Below are 23,391 nucleotides of genomic sequence, written 5' to 3'. Positions count from 1 at the left end.
TTTCCTCCTTTTTCCACAGGGAGGAAAGCCTCTCCCTATGGCCACCACTACCACCAGTCCCCAGGGAGTTCTGCCACACCACCACCCATGTTCACTTAAGGCCCAAGGGCTCTTCAAGCCAGCTTTTAATGAATGCTGCCAGGCCTGGGACTCACCCTTCAGGGCAGAGGTCTCCCCTCTGGCCCAAGGCAAGTTCAAGAATGCCTAGGCCTGGACTTGGGACCCCAAAAGCCTACTTGGTGTCTACCCCACTGTGGCCAAGCTGGTACCTGAAGCCAGCACATCTGAGTCTCACCCAAGGCCCACAGCATACCACCTGTGTATTGCTGTTATTTACTCAAGGCCCAGGGGCTCTTTAGTCAGCAGGTGATGAATCCTGCCAGGACTGGGTCCTTCCCTTCAAGATAGCAGTTTCTCTTCTGACCCAGGGTGTGTCTAGAAATGTTGTCCGGGAACTAGAGCCTGAATTGGGGGCCTCACAACTCTACCCAGTGCCCTATTCTGCTGTAGTTGAGCTGGTATCCAAGATGCAGGACAAAGTTCTTTTTACTCTTCACTCTCCTCTCCTCAAGCAGAAGGAAGAAGTCACTTTCATTGTTCTGAGCTGCGCTGCTTGAGGTTGTGGAAGGGGTGGCACAAATACTCCCCAAGCCACCCTGTCTGCTGTCTCACTAGGTCACGCACTGCCCCAGTCCACTGGCTCTGAGACCAGCACAGCATCAGGACTTGCCTAAGAATTGCAGTCCTTATATCCTAGACTGCCTTCCAAGTTCACTTAGTATCCCAGAGCACTTTAGCCCATGGTAGCAAGCTTGCTGAGAAACTCAAGTTCCTACCACTGGAATGGGCACTTCCCCTCTGGCTAGGGCGGGTCTAAATGTTCCCTCTGTGGGCAGGTGTTGGCTGAGTTCAGCACAGTTTTGCTTTCCACTGTCACAGGCCAGCACTAAGTTCAATGCAAATTCCCCCAGTTGCTGTGGTCTCCCTTCCCCAAGTGCACAGATTCTCTCTCTGCACCACACAGCTGCTTTGTGGTGGGGAGGACTGGGGAGGGGTGGTGTCAGCAATCCATGACTGTTTTTCCTACCCTCTTTAGTGCCTCTTTCTGCAATATGAATTTTAAAGTAGGTACTGTGACCACTCACTTGATTTTTGGTTCTTATGAAGGTGCTTTTTTGTGTGCAGATAGTTGTTAAAATGTGGTGTTCCTGCAAGGGGGTAAGAGGGATGATCAGTGGAGCCTTCTATTCATCTGCCATCTTGCTCTATCCTCAGTAAACATTTTAAAAGCTAAAATGCCCTGACTTTATTCCCCTTCACAAATCCCATGCCCCAGAGGAAAGTAACCACTCTTAAGGGGCTGATGTACATCCTCCCAGGTGTTTTCTTAACTCACAAAGGCATTCATATGTGGGTTCTTTCTCTTACTTTTTTTCATACTTACCTCTCTATCCTCATCTCCTGCTCTCCTCTCTCTCTGTTTCAGTGACCAAGGCCTCCCTGCTGTTTATTGCACATACCAGGCTGGCCCCTCCCTTAGGGCATATACAATTATGAGTCTTTCCCCCCATCTGCCTGGCTCCCTCACCTCTTTCATATCTTTATTCCAATGTCACTTTCTCATTGAGGCCTACCCTGCCCACTGGGTTTGAATTGCAGCTTGCCATCTAGTGCTGGCACATCCAACTTCCTCACCATGCTTTATTTATTTTCATAGTCTTTATTATTTTCTAATATATTACATTCTTTATTTAACATGATTTTGTTTTTTTTTCTGAAAACCCCAATTACATTGTAAACTCCATGATGGCAGAAATTTTCATGTTTTCAGACTATTTTGTCCACTGAGGTGTCCTAAGTGCCTGGAACAATGCCTGACATTTAGTAGGTGCTTGATAAATATCTGCTGAAAGAATTAACAAATACAGCGGTGGTTTGTTTTCATGTTTTAATTGTATTAATAATGTTTTGTTTTAAAACCTACTGATAATTTCTTTGGGGAATCCTTTCATTATTTTGAAGCTTCAAAAGTTGTGTCTTATCCTGAGAAAATAAGGATAGCCACAATCATGGCAAAAACTCACTTCACTGAGCATTTACTATGTGCCAGGCATGGTGCTAAATTCTTGTACTTCCATTACCTCATTGAATCCTCACAGCAACCCTCTGAGATGATCTATTATTATGCCCAGTCTACAGATAAGTAATTGAAACTTAGATTAAGTAATGACCCAAAGTCACATAGTTACATAGTCACAAAGCTAACAAGTGTGGGAGATGGAATTTGGATCCAGAAATAAACATAAACACCTAAATTACACTAGTGAGCAATGACTAACTTAAAAACTGTTTTATAAGAGTCCAGACAGAGAGCCAGAGAAAAGATGATAAGATGGCTACTGATTTCACAGCTGCATGGAAACAGCAGGCAGGCACCAATTTAGGCCCCACTCTGATGAGGTGGGGGATAGGGGTGGCACTCAGGGCTGTGTACACAGCCTTCTGTGTGAGAGTGACTATCTGAGTTGCATGCAGTGCCTTGAGTCAGCAGACTCAAGTTTCCCTGGGAACATACTATAAGACAAGCTACCTTGGCCACCATCCTGAGTGAAAATGACGGTGTTTTTGGAGACATTGTCATAAATTTTTATGGAAGACACAACTACCATCAGTGGGCAATGGCATTCTAGAATAAGGATGCTCATGGAGTCAGGTTTAAATCCCAAATTTGCTCTTATGAGTTGAGTGACTCTAGGCAGGTTTTTACATTCTCTGGGCTTCGTTTGTCAAGTGATGCAATAACACATACATCACAAGGTGATATTCATATCAATGGCATACGGTACATGATAAGTGCATTATCACAGCTATTGGTGCATAGTATGATAGTGGCTTTCTCATAGCTATTGACGATAATAAATTATGGTGAAATTCAACAAAAATGTTAAGAGCAATTAATCTGGTCCAGTGATGCTCAACTTTAACATGCATACAAACCACCTGAAGAGCATGTTAAAACTATTTCCTGGATCTCATATTTAGAGATTTGATTCAGTAGGTTGAGATGGGCCCATGAATTTGCATTTCTATCTAGCTTATGGGTGATGTCGATCCCTCTCATTTTATGGATAAAATCTTGAAAAATAAACACTTACCCCAAGTTGAACAGCAAGCAAGCTATTGTCAAGGCCTTGATAACAATGCAGGTTTCCTGGCTCCATGTCCAGAGCCCTTTTTGCTGTATGCCACTGCTTCCTAATTCTAATTCTGGCCTTGAGAATCTAAGTTCAGTAAACAAACTTTAAAATATTATTCTTACCTTACCAAATTCACTGTTGTAAATAAAATGAATATGAAAGGTATAGTGTAAAATTCATAATGGCTGAGTTCTCCACATCCAATCACAATGCCAAAGAAAGCATATATTAAATGTTCATATACAGATGAAAAAATTCTTAAGAACCTAGGATGAATGAAATAGAAATGACATTTTAAACAATCATCTTAAAAATATATTTTCCTTTTCACATAAAATCATATATCTTATATCTACCATGCTGTCTTAGCAGAGGCCCTTGCCTTCATCTCTGTTATAGTCAACATTTAAAAGAATTTTGTTGGATGTAAAAGCACCCAGTTCCATATTTTTCATTACCTTAATCACAGCAATACCCATGGGCTGCTTCTCACAGTAGAAAAATAAGAGCAAAGCAGAAAAATGAGGACCTCCCCCAGCTGATGATTTATCAATTTCTCTGGGAATCAGTGGGAGCATGTCAACTGTTGGGCCTGCTACTGCTAAACCCGGAGTTGTAGTTGCTACTAGGAGGTAACTCGGTAACTTTGACTTTGCAATAGCTAACAGGATCATCTCAATGCTCTCTGCACAACCTCTCCCTCTGTGACTCACATATACTCTTCTATTTACTTTGAAAGTCTCTCCTGTCTGCTTTCCTGTCTACTGAATTCCTAAAAGTCTTGTAAGGCTAACTCTAATCCCATGTTGTCCATGAAAGCATCTTAAGCACCCTAGGTGGAGGTGGTCCTGCTCTGAATTCCTACGGTGCTGACTGTCTGCACTAACGTAGTTTTTAAGCAGAAGAAAGCATTAGAATCACCCAGATTGAATTCTAAAAATTGACAGAACCACCCCCAGAGATTCTTGCTAAGTAGACCAGAGCACGTGGGTTAGGGCAGGGGGCTGAGGCCTCAGTAGAGTACATGTTCTGTTCTGTATGGTTCCATATGGTAGCACGCCTGGGTCAGACCTAAGTGTGACTTCCACAAGCAGATCTCAAGGCCTGCCTCCTCTAGACTCTCTCTCCTAAGACTTTCCCTTTCAGCTGACTGGGTAAGTGCATCTGCCCCACAAACCATCTCCTTACAGGTGGATCTCAAAATTTATGCTCAGAAAGAAGCATAAGGAAGCCTCGTTTTAGCTGCAGACATAAACCATGTTCTTTGATACACACAGCATTACCCCAATCAAGGAAATAGTTTGGTTCTCCAAGTGATTTCTATCTCTTAATTCAATTGATTCTGAACCCCTACTGGGGAAGACTTTGAGTGGGGGACCTCAAACCCCAGTGCATAGTTTTCAAAAAATTCAGAAGTCATGGAATAACTGACTGAGTTAAATACTTTTTTTTTTTTTTTTTTTTTGAGACAGAGTCTTGCTCTGTCACCCAGGCTGGAGTGCAAGTGGCACGATCTCAGCTCACTGCAAGCTCCACCTCCCAGGTTCACACCATTCTCCTGCCTCAGACTCCTGAGTAGCTGGGACTACAGGCACCCGCCACCACACCCGGCTAATTTTTTGTATTTTTAGTAGAGACAGGGTTTCACCATGTTAGCCAGGATGGTCTTGATCTCCTGACCTCATGATCCACCTGCCTCGGCCTGCCAAAGTACTGGGATTACAGGCGTTAGCCACCGCACCCAGCCTGAGTTAAATACTTTTAAAAAAATGTCATGTGGGCACAGTGGCTCATGCTTGCAATCCCAGCACTTTGGGAGGCTGAGGAGGACAGATTGCTTGAGCCCAGGAGTTCAAGACCAGCCTGGGAAACAAGGTGAAACCCCATCTCTACAAAAAATATAAAAAATTAGCCAGGTATCCTGGTGCATGCCTGTAGTCCCAGCTACTTGAGAGGCTGAGGTGGGAGGATCGCTTGAGCCCTGGAAGTGGAGGCCATAGTGAGCTTTGACAGTGCCATTGCCCCTCAGCCTGGAAGGCAAAGCAAGATCCTGTCTCAAAAGAAATTTTTTTTCAAATCTCTCCACAGGACCTAAAAAATGCATTATGTGTATAGTAGAACCTGAATAAATACGTAATTATTCACACATATTGTTACTTTCTTATATAAACGTGTCTGCCACTTAACAAGGAGCACCTCTGAGAAGGGACTTATTTTCGTAGCCCCAGACCTAAGATGCAACATCCAGACCACACCAGACATTAAGAAAGGATTGGTCAAATGGGTGAAAAAATAAACAATTGAGTGAATAGAAAGTAATTTATAATGATGTCAACAGACAGCACCACTGAGCTCAGGAAACGGTCTAAATTGAGCATTACACCAAGTAGATGTTCTATGAACTGGTTATTCCCAAGCTTCTGGATTTAAAAACACAGTAATGTTTCATTCACATACACACAAAACTGGAATAGTTTTAGGTGCCCATGTTTTTTTGTTGTTGTTGTTGTTTGTTTGTTTTTGTTTTTTGAGACAGAGTCTCGCTCTGTCACTCAGGCTGGAGTGCAGTGGTGCGAACTCGGCTCACTGCAAGCTCCACCTCCCGGGTTCATGCCATTCTCCTGCCTCAGCCTCCCAAGTAGCTGGGACTACAGGAGCCTGCCACCATGCCCGGCTAATTTTTTCTATATTTTTAGTAGAGATGGGGTTTCACCATGCTAGTCAGGATGGTCTTGATCTCCTGACCTTGTGATCCGCCTGCCTCGGCCTCCCAAAGTGCTGGGATTACAGGCGTGAGCCACCGTTCCTGGCCGCCCGTGTTTTTTCATTTTGCCAAGTAGAAAAGAAAATACCATCTTCCATCATTGGAATGTCATAAAAGAAAGGACATTATAAACAACAAAAAAGTAGAACGGACATAATTTCACAGTAATGCATAGTCCTTACATTAAATAAATTAATTTTCATTGGAAAACTCAAGATTATGGCTTATTTTTCTCAGTTCGACATTTGTTTTCATCTGATGTGGGAATTTCTACATTAGACGATGATTTGGTATTCGATAATTCTGAACCAATTCTCTAATTTATCATAGTCTTTCAGAGAAAGGCTAACTTATTTCTCTGCACAGACAGGCAAATGATTTTCCCTCTATCCAGAGATGTCCATATGGCATTTATTACCAGGAGTAAAGGGTAGGTAAGAGTTTTGTTGATGTTACATCTTTCTGCTACTCTTCTTTTCCAGCTCTTCCCACATTAATATACTGTTATTTAGGTATATTATGAAGGAAACAAAGAAAAAATGTATCTTTAAATCTCCATGGTTCAAAGTAAATTTTTGTCAGGTTACATACAAAAAACACCATGGTTTCTGAGGCACTGATACTTCATTCATAACAGGAGTATCAATTAATGCTGATAATTGTTGGCACCTTAAATTCTTTTCAAATATAACTGATAGCAAAAATAAAATTTTCAAGATAAAGAAATGTTATGGAAAAAGAGTTTTACTAGTGTCCATGAAGGCGAGACCCCTTATGCACTAAACTGCTATGAGATCCATCGAAGGGCACGATAGGAAACTTACTTAGTAATTACAAGTTCGATCTTCGGTTTAAAAGTTAAAGAATCTAAATTCAGTCCTACAGCGGCTAAGGCAAGAGTGCCTGACATTCCTAAAAATTCCACTGGGGAGAAAAAAAAAAAAAAATGAATCAAATGCAATGTATTAATATCTGCACACTGAGACACTTTATCTTGAATAAAGAATTGGTGGGAATCTTAAGAGAAGTAGTAGTTCTTAGAAAGTTGCTTCAAGGGATTGACCTAATCCAGTAAACCTCAGGCTGGCAAACTTTTTCTATAAAGGGCCACATAGTAAATATTTAGTGTTTGTGATGCATACAGCCTCGTTACAATGGCTCAACTCAGCTGTTGTAGTACAAAAGCAGCCATAGATAATACGTAAACGGATGTGTCCAGTAAAACTTGGTTTATAGACACTGAAGTCCGAATTTCACATAATTTTCATATGCCACAAAATATTCTTCTTTTGTGCCATTTTAAAATGTAAAAACCATTTTTAGCTAACAGGCAGATTTGGCCCAAGAGTCGCAGTTTGCCAAGTCCTGCTGGAGACCATCACTGAGGATAGGGCTAATGGAAAATAAGTTCAACAGCCCTCAAGGTGTCCTTTAAGCATCTCAGAAATACTGCACTACATGTGCCAGGAGTTGTGAGCCAAGCTCAGTGCTTCTGATGACTCCAGTTCCTTACACCTGCTTTTCTTTTGCAGCTATAGACCTCCCTAATTAAACTTGTAATTTGTTGGGCTCTAAACAAATGTGTAAATGTATTAATAGTCTGAGGCAGGAAAACCAACCTGAAGGATATTTGAATACCATAAATATTCTGCAGTCTTAGGCTGCAGAGTCTTCAAATAGCACATTAAAACCATCAGACAGAAAGGAAGACAAAGAATATGAAAGATAGGATTGGAAGAGCTTTGGGGCAAAGCAGAGCTGGTTGCTTTTGGAACATGACCTCACCTTCCTCCATTAGTGGCCCTGTAACTATAAAATAGGTGTAAAATAGTTATGACTCATACAGTTGTGAAAATTAAATTAGAAAACATGAAAATGCTTGCCACACTTTTAAAGCAATGAATAAGTGATAATACTATCATGCTGTTAATTGTTTTTATTACTTTATTGCTTAGTAAATTAATATTGTTTATTAATTTAAAGAGGAGTTTACTATTCTTTTGGTTTATCTAATCCCTTAAGTTCACTTTAGACTTCTTTTTATCTACTTATTTAACTGAATTTACTTTAAATAACCAATGACAATAAAACCAGGAGTGCCGCAAACTGTGATGACAGGGAAACTATCTTTCAATTTCCAATTCTTTATAATTAGAATTTTATAAAGAAGGGACAGTGGAAGTGATAAGCCCCAGTTACAGGCAACAAGGGGATGCATTGTTTGTAGACTTTTAAAACAATTATAAAGATGACAAAAACTCCTTCTACTTTTTATTATCTCCATTCTCCCCAAAATTCTAAACACTGTCACTTGATAAAATATTCCTCCTTGCTAGGATGGAAGAATCCCTCTTGGAATGCCTCTAGCCTACACTTTTATAGAACCCATGTTCTTTCATGAATTATACATCAACACTCAAAGAGGTGACTCTCCAACCTCAATCAGATGTTTTTTGGACTTAAGCCAATTGATGGTATGTTCATTAGTCAGGGAAAAGAACAAAATTAAACAACATGAAAGAAATGTAACATTAGAGAATATATAAATGAGAATTTTATCTATATTTTCGCTTTCTGGCTATGGAACATCTCCTTATAACACTGCCTTTTACTGACTTTGCTTTCAGGAACTTACTAAGTATGAGTAAAGGACTGCCTGAGGTTGTTTTTTAATTCCTGAAGCAGAGGAAAGTGTAATAGAGGAGAGAGGTGTATTGGTTTCCTGGGACTGCCATAATTGAATAGCACAAACTGGGGGGCTTAAACCACAGAAACGTATTGTCTCACAGTTCCGGAGCTAGAAGTCTAAGATCAGCAGGGTTGGTTCCTTCTGAGGGCTGTGATGGAGATTCTGTCCCAGGCCTCTCTCCTAGCTTCTGGTAGTTTCAGGCATTCTTGGCTTATAGCTGGTATTCTCTCTGTGTCTTCACATAATCTTCCCTCTATGTGTATCTGTCGCTGTGTCCAAATTTCCCCTTTTTATAAGGATACAGTCATACTGGATTAGGACCCACCCTAATGACTGCATCTTAACTTGGTCATCTACAAAGGTCCTCTTTCTAAATAAAGTCACCTTTACAGGTACTGGAATGTAGGACTTCAACATCTTTTGGGGGGACACAATTCAACCTAAAACAGGAGGCTACCTAGCAAGCTTTCATTCTGAGCAGCAGCACAGCGCTGCCTTGAAGCTACAAAGAATTATTGGCTGAAATCAGTATATATAGCACACACAAGTGCTGACTCTGGGATGTATTTAAGCCTGAGTGGTTAATGCTAAATTCCTACCTTCTATCATTCATCCACACTCTGCAGTAAGTCTTACCTGAACAAATGCAACCAAAATACAGATATTTCCCCTCTGCTGGTGACAGCTACAATCTCAAAGGCATAATTTCTAGAGAAAATCATCATTCTCTTTAAGGCTGATTCTTAGAGACCTGGTACCTGCTCAGGAAAGTTAATTGTTAATTTTTTAGTAACTTTGTGAGCAGGTTGCTAACCAAAGCCATCCTTGAAATCAGCCACAGTAGATGTATTTATCCCATGAAAATTGACAAGCACTGCAAATTGGGGCTTTTTCTCTTCCCAGAGAGCCAATTTACCACCCCATCACTGCCTAACTCAGTCTCCCCATTTTACAGGTGAAGGAACTGAGGGTAGAGCTTAAACTAGAACCAAGGTCCTGGCTCAGTTCTCTGCAATCTCCACCTCCTAAGATCTAAATCACAAGTGTCTCAATTGTTTAAGGACCTTTTTCTCCACAGCTATGCGACTTATACTCCTTCACAGAAATCAGCTTCAAAGTTGTATGATGCCGTTTAGTTAGCACAAAATAATCAGACTTCATAATGCTCAAATATATTTTTGGTAAACATTTGATTTGAATTGAATTGGGATTGAGCTGAATTGATCAGCTTTTTGGCTGTATACCTGAATGAGCATAAGGAATTCATACTGCTTAACTAAACAACCCTATTCCAACTTGAAAAGTTGTATGTCAGAAATGGGAGTCTTCTAATGTGGCAATAATGCTAAAAGACTCCAGGCAACCCCATCCTACCTGCCTGCCCTCAATTCATACACATCTGGTTAGGATGATGCCACACATTGACTGGAAGCATCTCCATTTTTTAGAAGGAAAAGGGAATAGGAACTCATATTTATTGACTGCCCTACCTTGAGCCCAGTGATGTGCTGGTAAATGTTTAAAGCCAGCTCTTTTCTGCAATTATACAGGCAGTAAGGGAAAAAAACTTTTTAAAACCCAATTGAAGGTTGGGGCGGTAGAGGGAACCCTGAGTTGCAGTGTTGCAGTGTCTTCCAATTTCTATGGTGTAAAGACTCTCACTGTGGCCAATTTCGAGCTCTCAACATAATGTCACTTGAACAGAGTTTGAAAGACAGGAGGATAATCAGCTCTGGCAAGCCAGCAAGAGCTATCAGCACACCAGCAGGAGTGAGTCACATGACAGATTATCTCATTAATGCCGGCAATACCCTTAATACCTTAGGTGATATAACACTTTTTTTTTTTTTTTTTGAGACAGAGTCTCACTCTGTTGCCCAGGCTGAAGTGCAATGGCGTGATCTTGGCTCATTGCAACCTCTGCCTCCCGGGTACAAGGGATTCTTGTGCCTTAGCCTCCCCAGTAGCTGGAATTACAGGCGTGTGCCAGCACACCTGGCTAATTTTTTGAACTTTTAGTAGAGACAAGGTTTCACTATATTGGCCAGGCTGGTCTCAAACTCCTGGCCTCAAGTGATCTGCCTGCCTCAGCCTCCCAAAGTGCTGGGATTACAGGCATGAACCACTGCGCCCAGCCTATCATACCACTTTTAAAGATAAGGAAAGTGAACCGTAGAGAGGTTAAGTAATTTTCCAGGGTCACCAAGCTAATAAATTGCAGAGCTCAGATTTGAACTCAAGTCTGCCTAACTCCAAAACTCTTTGAGGACTAGTAGCAGTTTATTCAACCAACATGTGTTAAATTACTATCAGGCATACGGCAAGCTCCAAACATAGAAAAGAGAACAAATGAAAAGATGACTAAGAGCCTCCACCTCAAGGAACTCACAGTCTAGTAGAAAAATAGACTAAATTTTTTTCTTCAAACATTTAAGGCATCTATAAAAAGCAGCATAGGAGAGGGGAAAAATGAAGAAATTTGAAGGAAATGAGCCTTCAGTGAATGCTTTCTATAATTTTACTGACTCAGGGCAGTGAGAAACCCTCAGGTGGCAATTAATCTGCAGAAGAAGCAGCGCTTTTAGGTAACTGGAGGTGAAAGAGAAGTAATTAACCTCTTGATACCTGAGGTCTTTCAAGAACCGAAGTTGCTTCACTGTGTGAGATGAGAGCAAAAGTGGAATTTGACAATTTGGCCGCAGTTACTATGTCTCTTAGGGACCGGGCACCTCTGTCAGGCCAGTAAACACTTAAATCTCCATTTCATTGGACTAAACTAGCTGAAGGTCAGCCAGTGCTGAGCACTCTTACTCCTGTGATTATTTCACTCTCCTGCTTCTCTTTCAAAAATAAATATACCTCTCCTTTCCTGACTCTTAGCCTAAGTAAGAGCTGCCATTTCTACAGTCTTCTCAATTTGGCATCCATTGAATTAAAGGCTGTTGATCTAGAAAAGCCTCAAGAGCATCTCTCCTAGCCTTCTCAGTTTGCAGATGGTTTGTTCTCAGGGTTAGAGCAGAAATGAGCTCAGTGTTGATTCCTCTGCCTGGGGAATGCCAGTGACTATATACAAAGTCAAATGAAGAGTCCAAAAAGAATAAAAGAGTAACCACAGGGAACAGTGCAAGAAAATTGGACATGGAGTTGAAATAAAAAGGATATTAAAAAAGACCAGGAAAGAGCTAGAGGTAAGTAAAATAATATGACAGGACACACAGTGGGGCCACAAAAAGGAGGAGAAGCAACTGGATTCAAGATCAGGAAAAAATAAACGTGTATAAAGCTTACTTTAAGGACAGTAATTTTTGCATTTATTTCTGCCTTACCAATATAGAAAGTCATGTACACCATTGAAAAGCAGAGAATGATATTAGTCAGCATATTGCTAAAAACGTCAGCCAATATACACCGAATGATTTTTGCACACCAATATCCAAATATTATGCTTCCCAAAATGTCATAGCTGAGTCCAATGCCTACATGTAAATCTAAAAAAAAAGAAAGAAAGAAAAAATAAGAAATAAAAACTTGAGCTATAACTTTTGTCTCTTTCACTGATGGCATTCGGGTCTTTGTACTTTGGTTTGCTTGTGAGATTTTGAGTGGGGACCTTATTTTTCAGCAAATAGGAGTGTCTGGTGAAAGTCTGGTAAAAAAGCCTCTCTCAAAATAACCTTCCCTTACAGTCTGCAGCTTAAGGTTTGCTTATCTAGGGATAGAAGATTCAAATGTCCTCAAGAGAAAGGCAAGGAGAATAAATGTGAAAAACTCGTGACAAATGGGTTTAGAGTGAATGTCTAAACAAAAAAAAATCTAAATTAAAAATTTTTAGATAAACTATGTCAAGACCAAGCTAACTAGGCCCAGGGTCACTGCTAACCTGCAGTTAGTTTATGACCCCTGCCTCTAGCCCAGGAGACATTGGAAAATGAAGATAAGAAATTTTCATTAGTCACAATAACTGGGGGCACTAGTGGCAGTCAGTGGGTAGCTATCAGGGTAGTCCTAAATGACAAAAATTGTCCCACCCCAATGCCCGGTAGCTCCCTCATTGAGAAGCACTGCAAACCCCTCTTTATTCATTAATATTTATTTCTCCTTTTAGTGTCTTCTTCCTCTTGTGACTATCACAAAAGTATATCAGAAAAACACATTTTCCCCCTTCATACTGTGATTTTTTCCCCTTTTCATTTCTACTGGTAACACATCTGGAAACCTAGCAAGGCAACAGCTTCATATCCCAGTGGGCTTTAGCTGCAGGAATCTGGGTCTTGTCACTTCTAGGACTGGATTCTCCAGTCCTGCATACAATGTTCTGCTTTCACTCTCAGACGCAAATCCAGAACCGAGCCAATTCTTAGCACTCAGTCACTGAGATCCAGATTGATCCAGTAAAGAAGTAAATCTGAGCAAGCTGACACTATATGTGTCTATTGTGACACTATATGTGTGCACACATGCATTTATGCATATTGAGAAAAACTAAAGCACTTTTTAAATGTTCTTTCCCCCTTAATGTCCAAGAACACACATGCAGTTCTCCTTCGGGTATCCATGGGGCATTTGTTCCAGGAACCCCTTTGGATACCAAAATCTGCAGATTCTCAAAACCTTGGATATAAAATAGCATATTATTTTCATATAACCTACAGCACATACTTCTGTGTACTTTAAATCATCTCTAGGTTACTTCTAATACTTAATACAATGCAAATACTCTATGTAAATAGCTATACTGTATTGCCTTTTAATTTGCATTTTTATTGTTGTATTGTTATTTTTATTGAGTTTTTCTGAATATTTTTGATCCGCAGTTGGTTGAATCCGTGGATGCAGATGGTCAACTATGATTTTTTTCTTGTTACTTCATATATCATTGTAATCAGCCCAAAAGTAAAGTATAGAGAAGGCAGCAAAGTTAAAACATTTGAATGTATTTTAATTTTAATGAGAATGATTTTAGAAAATATACAGAAAAAAAATGCTCCTACCTCTAAAAATAGAAAAGTGGATTCTGTTGCCCCGAGCATTTCCAAAAAAAATTGATGCGATGCTACAAATGATCAATGATTCTCCTCTAATGAGATCAATGTATATTTTAGAAATGCCTGAAAAAGGAAATACAAAATATAACTCAATATGCTACATGAAAATAATGTTCTTGCACAGGAAGCAGAAACAGAAGAGAAAGAACAGGAAAAGAAAAAAGAGAAAGAACAAGGCAACTATGACTGGGATGGGTCTGTAAGACAATCACAATCACCATTTTTAAATTTCTATATTGTGCCTCCTGTATTTGCAATGGCAAAGAAACATGGCGATAGCACTGCTTGTATTGTTCATTGTCTCAACCATACTTGAGTTTCAGAATCAGACAAATACTTCTCAAGGTACCACATTTAGTTTGAATAAACCTGAATCAGATTCCAAAATAACCTCATTTTAGAAATAAGTACAAAATAGGACCCAGCAATTCTACTCCTAGGTATATACCCAAGGTAATTGACAATGTATGTCCACGCAAAGATTTGTACATAAATATTCATAATAGTAGTATTCATAAGAGCTAAAAGGTGGAAACAACTCAATGTCTATCAGCTGATAAATGAATAAATACATGTGATATATCCCTACAATGGAATATTATTCCTCCACAAAAAGGAATGAAGTACTTACTGATACATATTAAAATCTGAACCTTGAAAACATTACACTAAGTGAAAGAAGCCAGACACAAAAGCCACATATTGTATGATTTGATTTATATGAAATATCCGTGATAGACAGATACATAGAAACAAAAAATAGATTGGTTGTGATTTCCAGAGGCTTGAGTAGATAAAATTCCACAGCCAAATTTCCATCTAACATCATCTTCTTTCTGCCTAGAAGACTTTTAACAATTTTGTAGTGCAGGCCTGCAGATGATAAATTCTTTCAGTTTTTGTATGTTTAAGAAAGTCTTCATTTTACCTTCTCTTTCAAAATATATTTTCACTGAGTGTAGAATTCTAAGTCTGTTGTCGTTATTTTTGTTTCTCTAAATACAATGTGACTTTTGTCTCTGACTGCTTTTAAAATTTTCTCTTTATAATTGGTTTTAAGGAATTTGCTTTTTATGTGCTTTTGTGTAGTCTTCTTTATATTTCTTGGGCTTGCAGTTTATTGAGCTTGTTGAATCTGTAGCTTTCATTATTATCAAATTTAGAAACTTTTTCTCCAGGATTTCTTCAAATTTTTTGTTCCTCCCTCTCTTTTCTTTCAGGGACTCATACATTAGGTCATTTGAAGTTGTCCACAGCTCACACTGATGCTCAGTTCATGTTTTCTCGTCCTTTTCCCTCTGTGTTTCATTTTAGACAGTTTCTATTGCTACATCTTCAAGCTCTCTCCACCTTCTCTTTTGGCTTAATGTGGACCTAATTTATATTAGTCCACAATGAATTATATTCATTGTAAAATTTGGAAAAGAAAAGAATAAAACAAATCTTCTATAATTCTATGATGACCCAGATATAACCATTTGGAAGTTGAAGTCCTTTTCTAAGCACATGATTCTTTTTACTCAATTGAGATCATACTAACACTCTATATTTTATTTCTTTACAAGATCCTCTTCCAGATTTGCTTTAAAATAAAAGTTATTTAAGCCCTTACACTCTTTTAAAACAGGTAATGGATAGACAATTTCCTTTTAACTTACATATGAACGTCTACTACATTTTTGACTGGGCCAGTCCACTTTAGATTTAGGTTGTACAGGTTTACAATGCAGATGGGCACCTCATCAAAAGAAACACTATTAACATTATAGAAATTGTAGTTCTGTATATTATAATTATAGGCATTTGGCAAAAAATAGTTTTTCCTTTAAAAATAATGTATTATGACTATTAAATAAAAGAAAACTGTTTTGAAGAAAGAACCATTTATCTAATTCACACAAAGGGACAATATGATGGCCCAGCCAACACCCAAAACAAGTGAGAGTGACTTTCCCCATAAAAATAAGTCAAATTTGTCTTATCAGGAGACAATGCTACTGGATCCAGAATCCATCTAACCTCCTGAGTGTTGCTGACATAAAAAAATGTAAAAATTAAGAGCCAACCCAATACCTTCACTAGTTTTGTCTTAAAGAAATAGAAGACTTTCAGCCGGGTGCAGTGGCTCATGCCTGTAATCCCAGCACTTTGGGAGGCCGAGGTGAGTGGATCATCTGAGGTCAGGAGTTCGAGATCAGCCTGGCCAACATGGCAAAACCCCCTCTCTACTAAAAAATACAAAAATTATCTGGGCGTAGCAGCACATGGCTGTAACCCCAGCTACTCGGGAGGCTGAGGCAGGAGAATCGCTTAAACCCAGGGGGCGGAGGTTGCCATGAGCCAAGATCGTGCCATTGCACTCCAGCCTGGGGTATAGAGTGAAACTCCGTCTCAAAAAATAGAAAAATTAAAAAAAAGAAGACTTTCTACTGTACTCCTTTTTTTGAAAAAAAAAATTGAATGTTGAAACTGCAATAAATAACATTTATAGTTTATTATAACCATTTACAGTCAAGAGAGTGCAGAAAGGAGAGCAGGAAGCAAAATGAGGTAATGAAACAAGAGGTAAATACAAATGGTTGAAAGAATAACACAGGTAAGGAAAGAGAAAAAAATTGTACTTATGGGAGCAAAGAGAAAAAAGAGAACAGGATCAGAGTCTTTGAGAAATGTATCTACCTCGTAACAATTTAGAACAGAACCTCCAAAAGTGCCTAAAACCCTATGTTTTCCCAGCTAGGAGTGTGAAAATAAGAATATCACAAGCTGGAAAGGTTGGAGGTTTCTCACTCTAATCATAAGGTAGTATATTTCCACTAAATACAACTGATACTTTAAAATTGGTTAGGAAAATATTTCTGAGTCAAAAACAGAAACCATAGCATCTAGCCATTCATGTTGATACTGCTGTGTTAATAAAACCCGACCATTTGACCCAGCAATCCCATTACCGGGTATATACCCAAAGGAATATACATCATTCTACTATAAAGACACATACACATGTATGTTTATTACAGCACTATTTACAATAGCAAAGACATGGAACCAACCCAAATGCCCATCCATGATAGACTGGATAAAGAAAATGTGGTACATAAACACCATGGAACACTATGCAGCCATAAAAAGAAATGAGATCATGTCCTTTGCAGGGACATGGCTGAAGCTTGAAGCCATCATCCTCAGCAAACTAACACAGGAACAGAAAACCAAATACCACATGTTCTCACTCATAAGTGGGAGCTGAACAAAGAGAACATATGGACACAGGGAGGGGAACAACACACACCGGGGCCTGTTGCAGGGTGGAGGTGAGGGGAGTGAGCTTAGAGTACAGGTCAATAGGTGCAGCAAACCACCATGGCACCCATATACCTATGTAACAAATCTGCACATTCTGCACGTGTATCCCATTTTTGTTGTTGTTGTTTTTAGAAGGAACAAAGGAAAAAAAACCTGACAATAGGGGGATATTTCAGAGTGAAATCATCTTCCACCTTACCAAATAATATGGGAAATAGTGCAGGACTCCAAATCCTCTTGGGAATAAGATTTATTGAGTAATACATTTGAGTGCCAAACTATATCCTTACCCCTTTTCTTGAAGATAAACTATAACCCCCTCCACCACCTGCCAAACCTTAGCTATTCCAAATGGAGGCAGTTCTAACAAGAGGTAGCAAGGCCTTGGAATAGTCTCGTTAGGGATCTTTAATGTTTCCCCTTATTGGTAAACAAACTCACCAACTTAGAATATCTACCTTGTGGCTAAGAATTCACTGGAACAGAATAAGAATGCCAATTTTTATCACCTTCTACAAGGTTACTTTTTCTTTGAAAAAATTGAAAAACTTCCTTGGAGATTATAATTGGCACTATTTATCTCATCTCCTTGGTGGTTGTCTTATTTGCACTGTCTCCTTAAAGTCAATCAGTGCTCTGCCTCTCAAGGTGAAAAAAAAAGCACAGATTCTTATTCTTCTGGGTGCACAATTCATGCAAGAAAAATATAATCAAAAGAAAATAATGTACCCTTATATTTTCAAGATAAGAGAGAGAAATAAATGTGACGTACCAATAGTTTTTAGTGAATTCACAGAACGAAGAGGATCTATAATGCCAAGGGTGATGCTAAAGAGTAGGCAAGATTGCAAATCCCATGAATCTTTATTGAATTTTATAACAACATATCCAATTATGATGCTTGCTGTAGAAAAGCTAATTAATCCAGTTAACAAGACCTGTGAACCAATTCATAACACAGTATTAGACTTAACATCTAAAGATGGCATGATGGCATTTACTTATATCCTAAGAGTCAGATCTTTGTTGTAAATGTTATACAATTACCCTGGAAGATAACTTTAAAAGGTATTCTAGTTTAACCACCTGCCACAAAGAAACCGCCCCTTTCAAATAAGCAAGATTCTACCTTATTATTAAAAAGACTGACTCAACTATCTTTCTTGTTGTTATTCTAGTTCAATTGTTCTCAATATGAAAGGTTCTTAAAACAGAATGCAAATTTCTCCTGCTTCTATATAAGACATATCCTGATTAGTTTGGAAAGTAAATTGTTACTGACATATTGTGTCTGGTACATGACACAAATTTATATACCAAGACTCTAAAATAGTCACAGAAAATCCCCCCCTTTACCTTTTATAGGTTGTAAAATAAGTAGTTCTGCAATAGAGAAAGGGGAGGCCATGAAATGCTTGAGATTAAGTGATTTACAGAGTTTTGTAATTTCTATGCACACATTGTTTATGCCCAAGTATAAGAAAGTATTTATTTTTCAAAATTATCCTCAGGAAAAAAAATAGTTGTGTTATTCAATCCTTTTCTTATTTTCCATCTCTGTCTTTTGTTTTACTTTGTGAGTTTTTCACAATTTGACCATTAGGTCCTTTTATTTCTTTATCTATTGTAATGTCATATGGTTTTTCTTCTTAAATCTCTTAAGAGCATGAATTACATTAAGCAATTTTTTAAATGTTAAATTAACCTTGTTCTGAAATAAACACAACTTGATCATGTTTTTATTATTTATATGTTACTAGATATATTTGTGCGAAAATTTGTGTGGAATTGTTCTATGTTTGTAGGTGACATTGACTTATGATTTTTCTTTCTCTTAATATTCCTGTATAGTTTTGGTGTTAAGGTTAAACAAGGCTTATAAAATAAGTAAGGGAGGAGGCCAGGTGCAGTGGCTCATGCCCATAATCCCAGCACTTTAGGAGGCAAGGCAGGAGGCTATCTTGAGTTCAGTAGTTTAAGACCAACCTGGGAAACATAGTGAGATTCCCATCTCTACAAAAAAAAAAATTAAAAATTAGCTGAGCATGGTGGTGCACACCTGTAGTACCAGCTACTCAGGAAACTGAGGTGGGAGGATTGCTTAAGCACAGGAGTTTGAGGTTGCAATGAACCATGATATTACCACTGCACTCCAACCTGGGCAACAGAGCAAGACTCTGTCTCTAAAAATAAAATAAGTGTGGGAGGATTTCCTCTTTTACTCTTGTCTGTAAGACATAAGATTGGAGTTATCTTTCATACTGGTTCACATAACTTACATTTAAAATAGTTTGGGTCTCATTTTTTTTTGGAACATTTTTATTTGCCAATTCAATTTTTAATGATTATGGGACTATTTGGGTCTTTTTAAATTCTAGAGTAGGCCAGCCACGGTGGCTCATGCCTGTAATCCCAACAATTTGGAAGATTGAGGCAGGAGGATTGCTTGAGGCCAGAAGCCTAGAAAGCAGCCTGGACAAGAGAGCGAGACCTTGCCTTTACTAAAAATAAGAAAAAATTAGCCAGGCATGATGGCATGTGCCTGTAGTCCCAGCTATTCCAGAAGCTGAGATGGGAGGATCACTTGAGCCCAGGAGGTCGAGGCTGGAGTGAGGGGTAATCATTCCACTGTACTCCATCCTGGGTGACAGAGCTAGACTCTGTCTCAAAAAAAAAAATAGATATATAAATAAATAAAAAGAATTTCTAGTGCAAGTTTTGGCAAATTACATATTTTTAGGAATTTCCCATTTTGTCCAAGTTTTTAAATATTTTTGCTGAATCATAAAGAAAATAAGGCATCAAAACTAGAGGGATGCAATTAAAGCAGTGCTTAAAGGGAAACTTATAACATTAAATGCATATATTGGAAAAGAATAAAGGTTAAAAATGTTTATGATTCAATTAAGCCTAGCAGTAGGTTAGATATTGTTAAAGATAAAGTAGTAGTAAATGGGAAGCTAAATTTGAGGAAATTACATACAATACAGCACCGAAAGATAAAAGACAGAGAATTTAAAATCATGGAGAATATGATGGAAAATCTACAACTAATGGGAATTTAAGAATGAAATAACAAGCCTGGCACGGCGGCTCACTCCTATAATCCCAGCACTCTGGGGGGCCTAGGCGAGCAGATCTTCTGAGGTTAGGAGTTCCAGACCAGCCTGGCCAACATGGTGAAACCCCATCTCTACTAAAAATGCAAAAATTAGCCAGGTGTGGTGGCGGATGCCTGCAATCCCAGCTGCTCAGGAGGCTGAGGCAGGAGAATTGCTTGAACCCAGGAAGCGGAGGTCACAGTGAGCTGAGATTGTGCCATGGCACTCCAGCCTGGGCAACAGAGTGAGACTCCATCTCAAAAAAAAATAAAAATAAAAATAAAACAGAGTATAGAAAATATTTAAAAGATAATAGCTGAAATTGTGGCTAGAATTGATGAGATATATTAATTCTCAGATTTAGTAGCCATAAGAAGTCTTAATATGTATAAATAAAAAGATACTAACACCCAGAAACATCACAGTGAAACTAAAATAGTCCTCCTTTATCTGCAAGGGATATGCTCCAAGACCCCAGTGGATGCCTAAAACCACGGATAGTACCCAACCCTATATATACTATGGTTTTTTTAAATACATATATATCTATGATAATGTTTAATTTATAAATTAGGCACAGTAAAAGATTAACAACAATAACTAATAATAAAATAGAACAAGTATAACCATATGACAGCATCACTACTCTTGCACTTTGGAGCTATTATAAAGTAAAATAAGGGTTATATGAACACAAGCACTGTGATACTGTATGTTGTATCTGATAACGGAGATGGCTACTAAGTGACTAATGGGCAGGAGATAATGTATACACAGTGGATATGCTGGCCGAAAGGATGATGCACTTCCTGGGCAAGACAGAGTAAAATGGCACAAGATTTTATCACACTACTCAGAAAGGCACACAGTTTAAAACTCATGAATTTTTCTGGAATTTTTCATTTAATATTTTCTTTTAAAAAAATACTTTTATTTTAGGTTCAGGGGTACATGTGTAGGTTTGTTATATAGGTAAACTTGTGTCATGGGGGTTTGTTGTGCAGATTTTTTCATCACCCAGGTACTAAGCCTAGTATACAATAGTTATTTTTTCTGAACCCTCAAGTAGGCCCCAGTGTCTGTTGTTCCCCTCTTTGTGTCCATGAGTTCTCACCATTTAGCTTCCACTTATAAGTGAGAGCATGCAGTATGTGGTTTTCTGTTACTGCATTAGTTTGGTAAGGATAATAGCCTCCAGCTCCATCCATGTTCCCACAAAAGATATGATCTCATTCTTTTTTATGGCTGCACAGTATTCCATGGCAAATATGTACATTTTCTTTATACAATCTGGCATTGATGGGCGTTTAAGTTGATTCCATATCTTTGCTACTGTGACTAGTGCTGCAATGAATATTCATGTGCATGTGTCTTTACGGCAGAATGATTTACAGTCCTTTGGGTATATACCCCGTAATGGGATTGCTGGGTTGAATGGTAGTTCTATTTTTAGCTCTTTGAGGAATTGCCACACTGCTTTCCACAGTGGTTGAACTAATTTACATTCCCACCAAGATTGTATAAGTATTCCCTTTTCTCTGGAACCTCGACAGTATCTGTTATTTTTTGACTTTTTAATAACAGCCATTCTGACTGGTGTGAGATAGTATCTCATTGTGGTTTTGATTTGCATATCTCTATTATCAGTGATGTTGAGCTTTTTTTCATATGCTCGTTGGCTGCAAGTATGTCTTCTTTTGAAAGGTGTCTGTTTTTATCCTTTGCCCACTTTTTAATGGAGTTGTTTTCTTGTGAATTTGTCTAAATTCCTTATAGATGCTAGATATTAGACTTTTGTCACATGCACAGTTTGCAAATATTTTATCCTATTCTATAGGCTGTTTCCTCTGTTGATAGTTTCTTTTGCTGTGCATAAGCTCTTAAGTTTAATTAAATCCTATTTGTTAATCTTTGCTTCTGTTGCAATTGCCTTTGGCATCCTTCATTATAAAATCTTTGCTTGTTCCTATGTCCAGAATGGTATTTCCTAGCTTATCTTCCATGGTTTTTATAGTTTTAGGTTTTATGTTTAAATCTTTAATCCATCTTGAGTTGATTTTTGTATATGATGTAAGAAAGGGGTCCAATTTCAACCTTCTGTATATGGCTAGCCAGCTATCCAAGCACAATTCATTGACTCGGGGGTCCTTTACCCATTGTTTGTTTTTATCAGCTTTGTTTCCAGATGGTTTTAGGTGTGCAGCCTTATTTCTGGGCTCTGTATTCTGTTCCATTGGTCTATGTGTCTGTTTTTGTACCATGCTGTTTTGATTACTGTAGTCCTGTAGTACAGTTTGAAGTTGGATAATGTGATGCCTCCAGCTTTGTTCTTTTTGCTTAGGATTGCTTTGGCTATTTGGGGTCTTTTTTGGTTCCACATGAATTTTAAAATATTTTTTTTTTAGTTCTGTAAAGAACATCTTCGGCAGTTTGATAGAAATAGCATTGAATCTGTAAATTGCTTTGGGTGGTATGGCCATTTTCATGATACTGATTCTTTCTATCCATGAGCATGGAATGTTTTTCCATTTGTTTGTGTCTTCTCTGATTACTTTTAGCAGTGTTTTGTAGTTCTCATTGTAGAGATCTTTCACCTCCCTGGTAAGCTGTATTCTAGATATTTTAGTCTTTTGTGTCAATCGTGAATGAGATTGCATTCCTAATTTGGCTCTCACCTTGGCTGTTTTTGGTGTATTGCAATGCTAATGATTTTATACATTGATTTCATATCCTGCAACTTTGCTGAAGTTATTTATCAGCTGAAGGAGATTTGGGGCTGAGATTATGGGGTTTTCTAGATATAGAATAATGTTGTCTGCAAAGAGGGATACTTTGACTTCCTCTCTTCCTATTTGGATGCCACATCTACAAAGGAAACCCCATCAGGCTAACAGTGGACCTCTCAGCACAAACCCTACAAGACAGTAGAGATCAGGAGCCTGTATTCAACATTCTTAAAGAAAAAAATCTTCAACCAAGAATTTCCTACCCAGCCAAACTAAACTTCCTAAGAAAAGGAAAAATAAGATCCTTTTCAGATAAGCAAATGCTGAGGGAGTTCATTACCACCAGACCCACCTTACAAGAGATCTTGAATGGAGCACTAAATATGGAAAGGAAAGACTGTCACAAGCATATACAAAAACACACTTAAGTACACAGATCAGTGACACTATAAAGCAACCTCACAAACAAGTCAGCATAATAAACAGCTAACAACACAATGACAGGATCAAATCCACACATATCAATAATAACCTTGGCCTGGCACGGTGGCTCACACCTGTAA

The 23,391-nt window shown here is 38.5% G+C and overlaps 1 protein-coding gene and 1 long non-coding RNA gene across 4 annotated transcripts in view; one reads left to right on the top strand and one right to left on the bottom strand.

Moving 5' to 3' along the window:
* LOC129048791 (uncharacterized) overlaps positions 1–23,391 on the top strand; it is a 116,825-nt gene that overhangs the window by 76,817 nt on the left and 16,617 nt on the right. The gene's annotated exons all lie outside the window — the stretch shown is intronic.
* Positions 1–23,391, bottom strand: part of SLC9C2 (solute carrier family 9 member C2 (putative)) — a 111,483-nt gene that overhangs the window by 72,307 nt on the left and 15,785 nt on the right. Inside the window, exons 4-8 of the mRNA XM_024239952.3 lie at positions 17,774–17,939; positions 13,642–13,758; positions 11,977–12,138; positions 6,786–6,885; positions 3,320–3,463 (exon numbers count right to left, since the gene is read on the bottom strand). Coding sequence (XP_024095720.2) covers positions 3,320–3,463; positions 6,786–6,885; positions 11,977–12,138; positions 13,642–13,758; positions 17,774–17,939 — 689 coding nt within the window. The remainder of the gene's footprint in view (positions 1–3,319; positions 3,464–6,785; positions 6,886–11,976; positions 12,139–13,641; positions 13,759–17,773; positions 17,940–23,391) is intronic.

Source organism: Pongo abelii, chromosome 1 (genome assembly GCF_028885655.2).
Source record: "Pongo abelii isolate AG06213 chromosome 1, NHGRI_mPonAbe1-v2.0_pri, whole genome shotgun sequence".
In the NCBI taxonomy this organism is placed as follows: domain Eukaryota; kingdom Metazoa; phylum Chordata; class Mammalia; order Primates; family Hominidae; genus Pongo; species Pongo abelii.
Note: the sequence above shows the minus strand (reverse complement) of the source record. Positions and strands in the feature narration are given on the sequence as shown.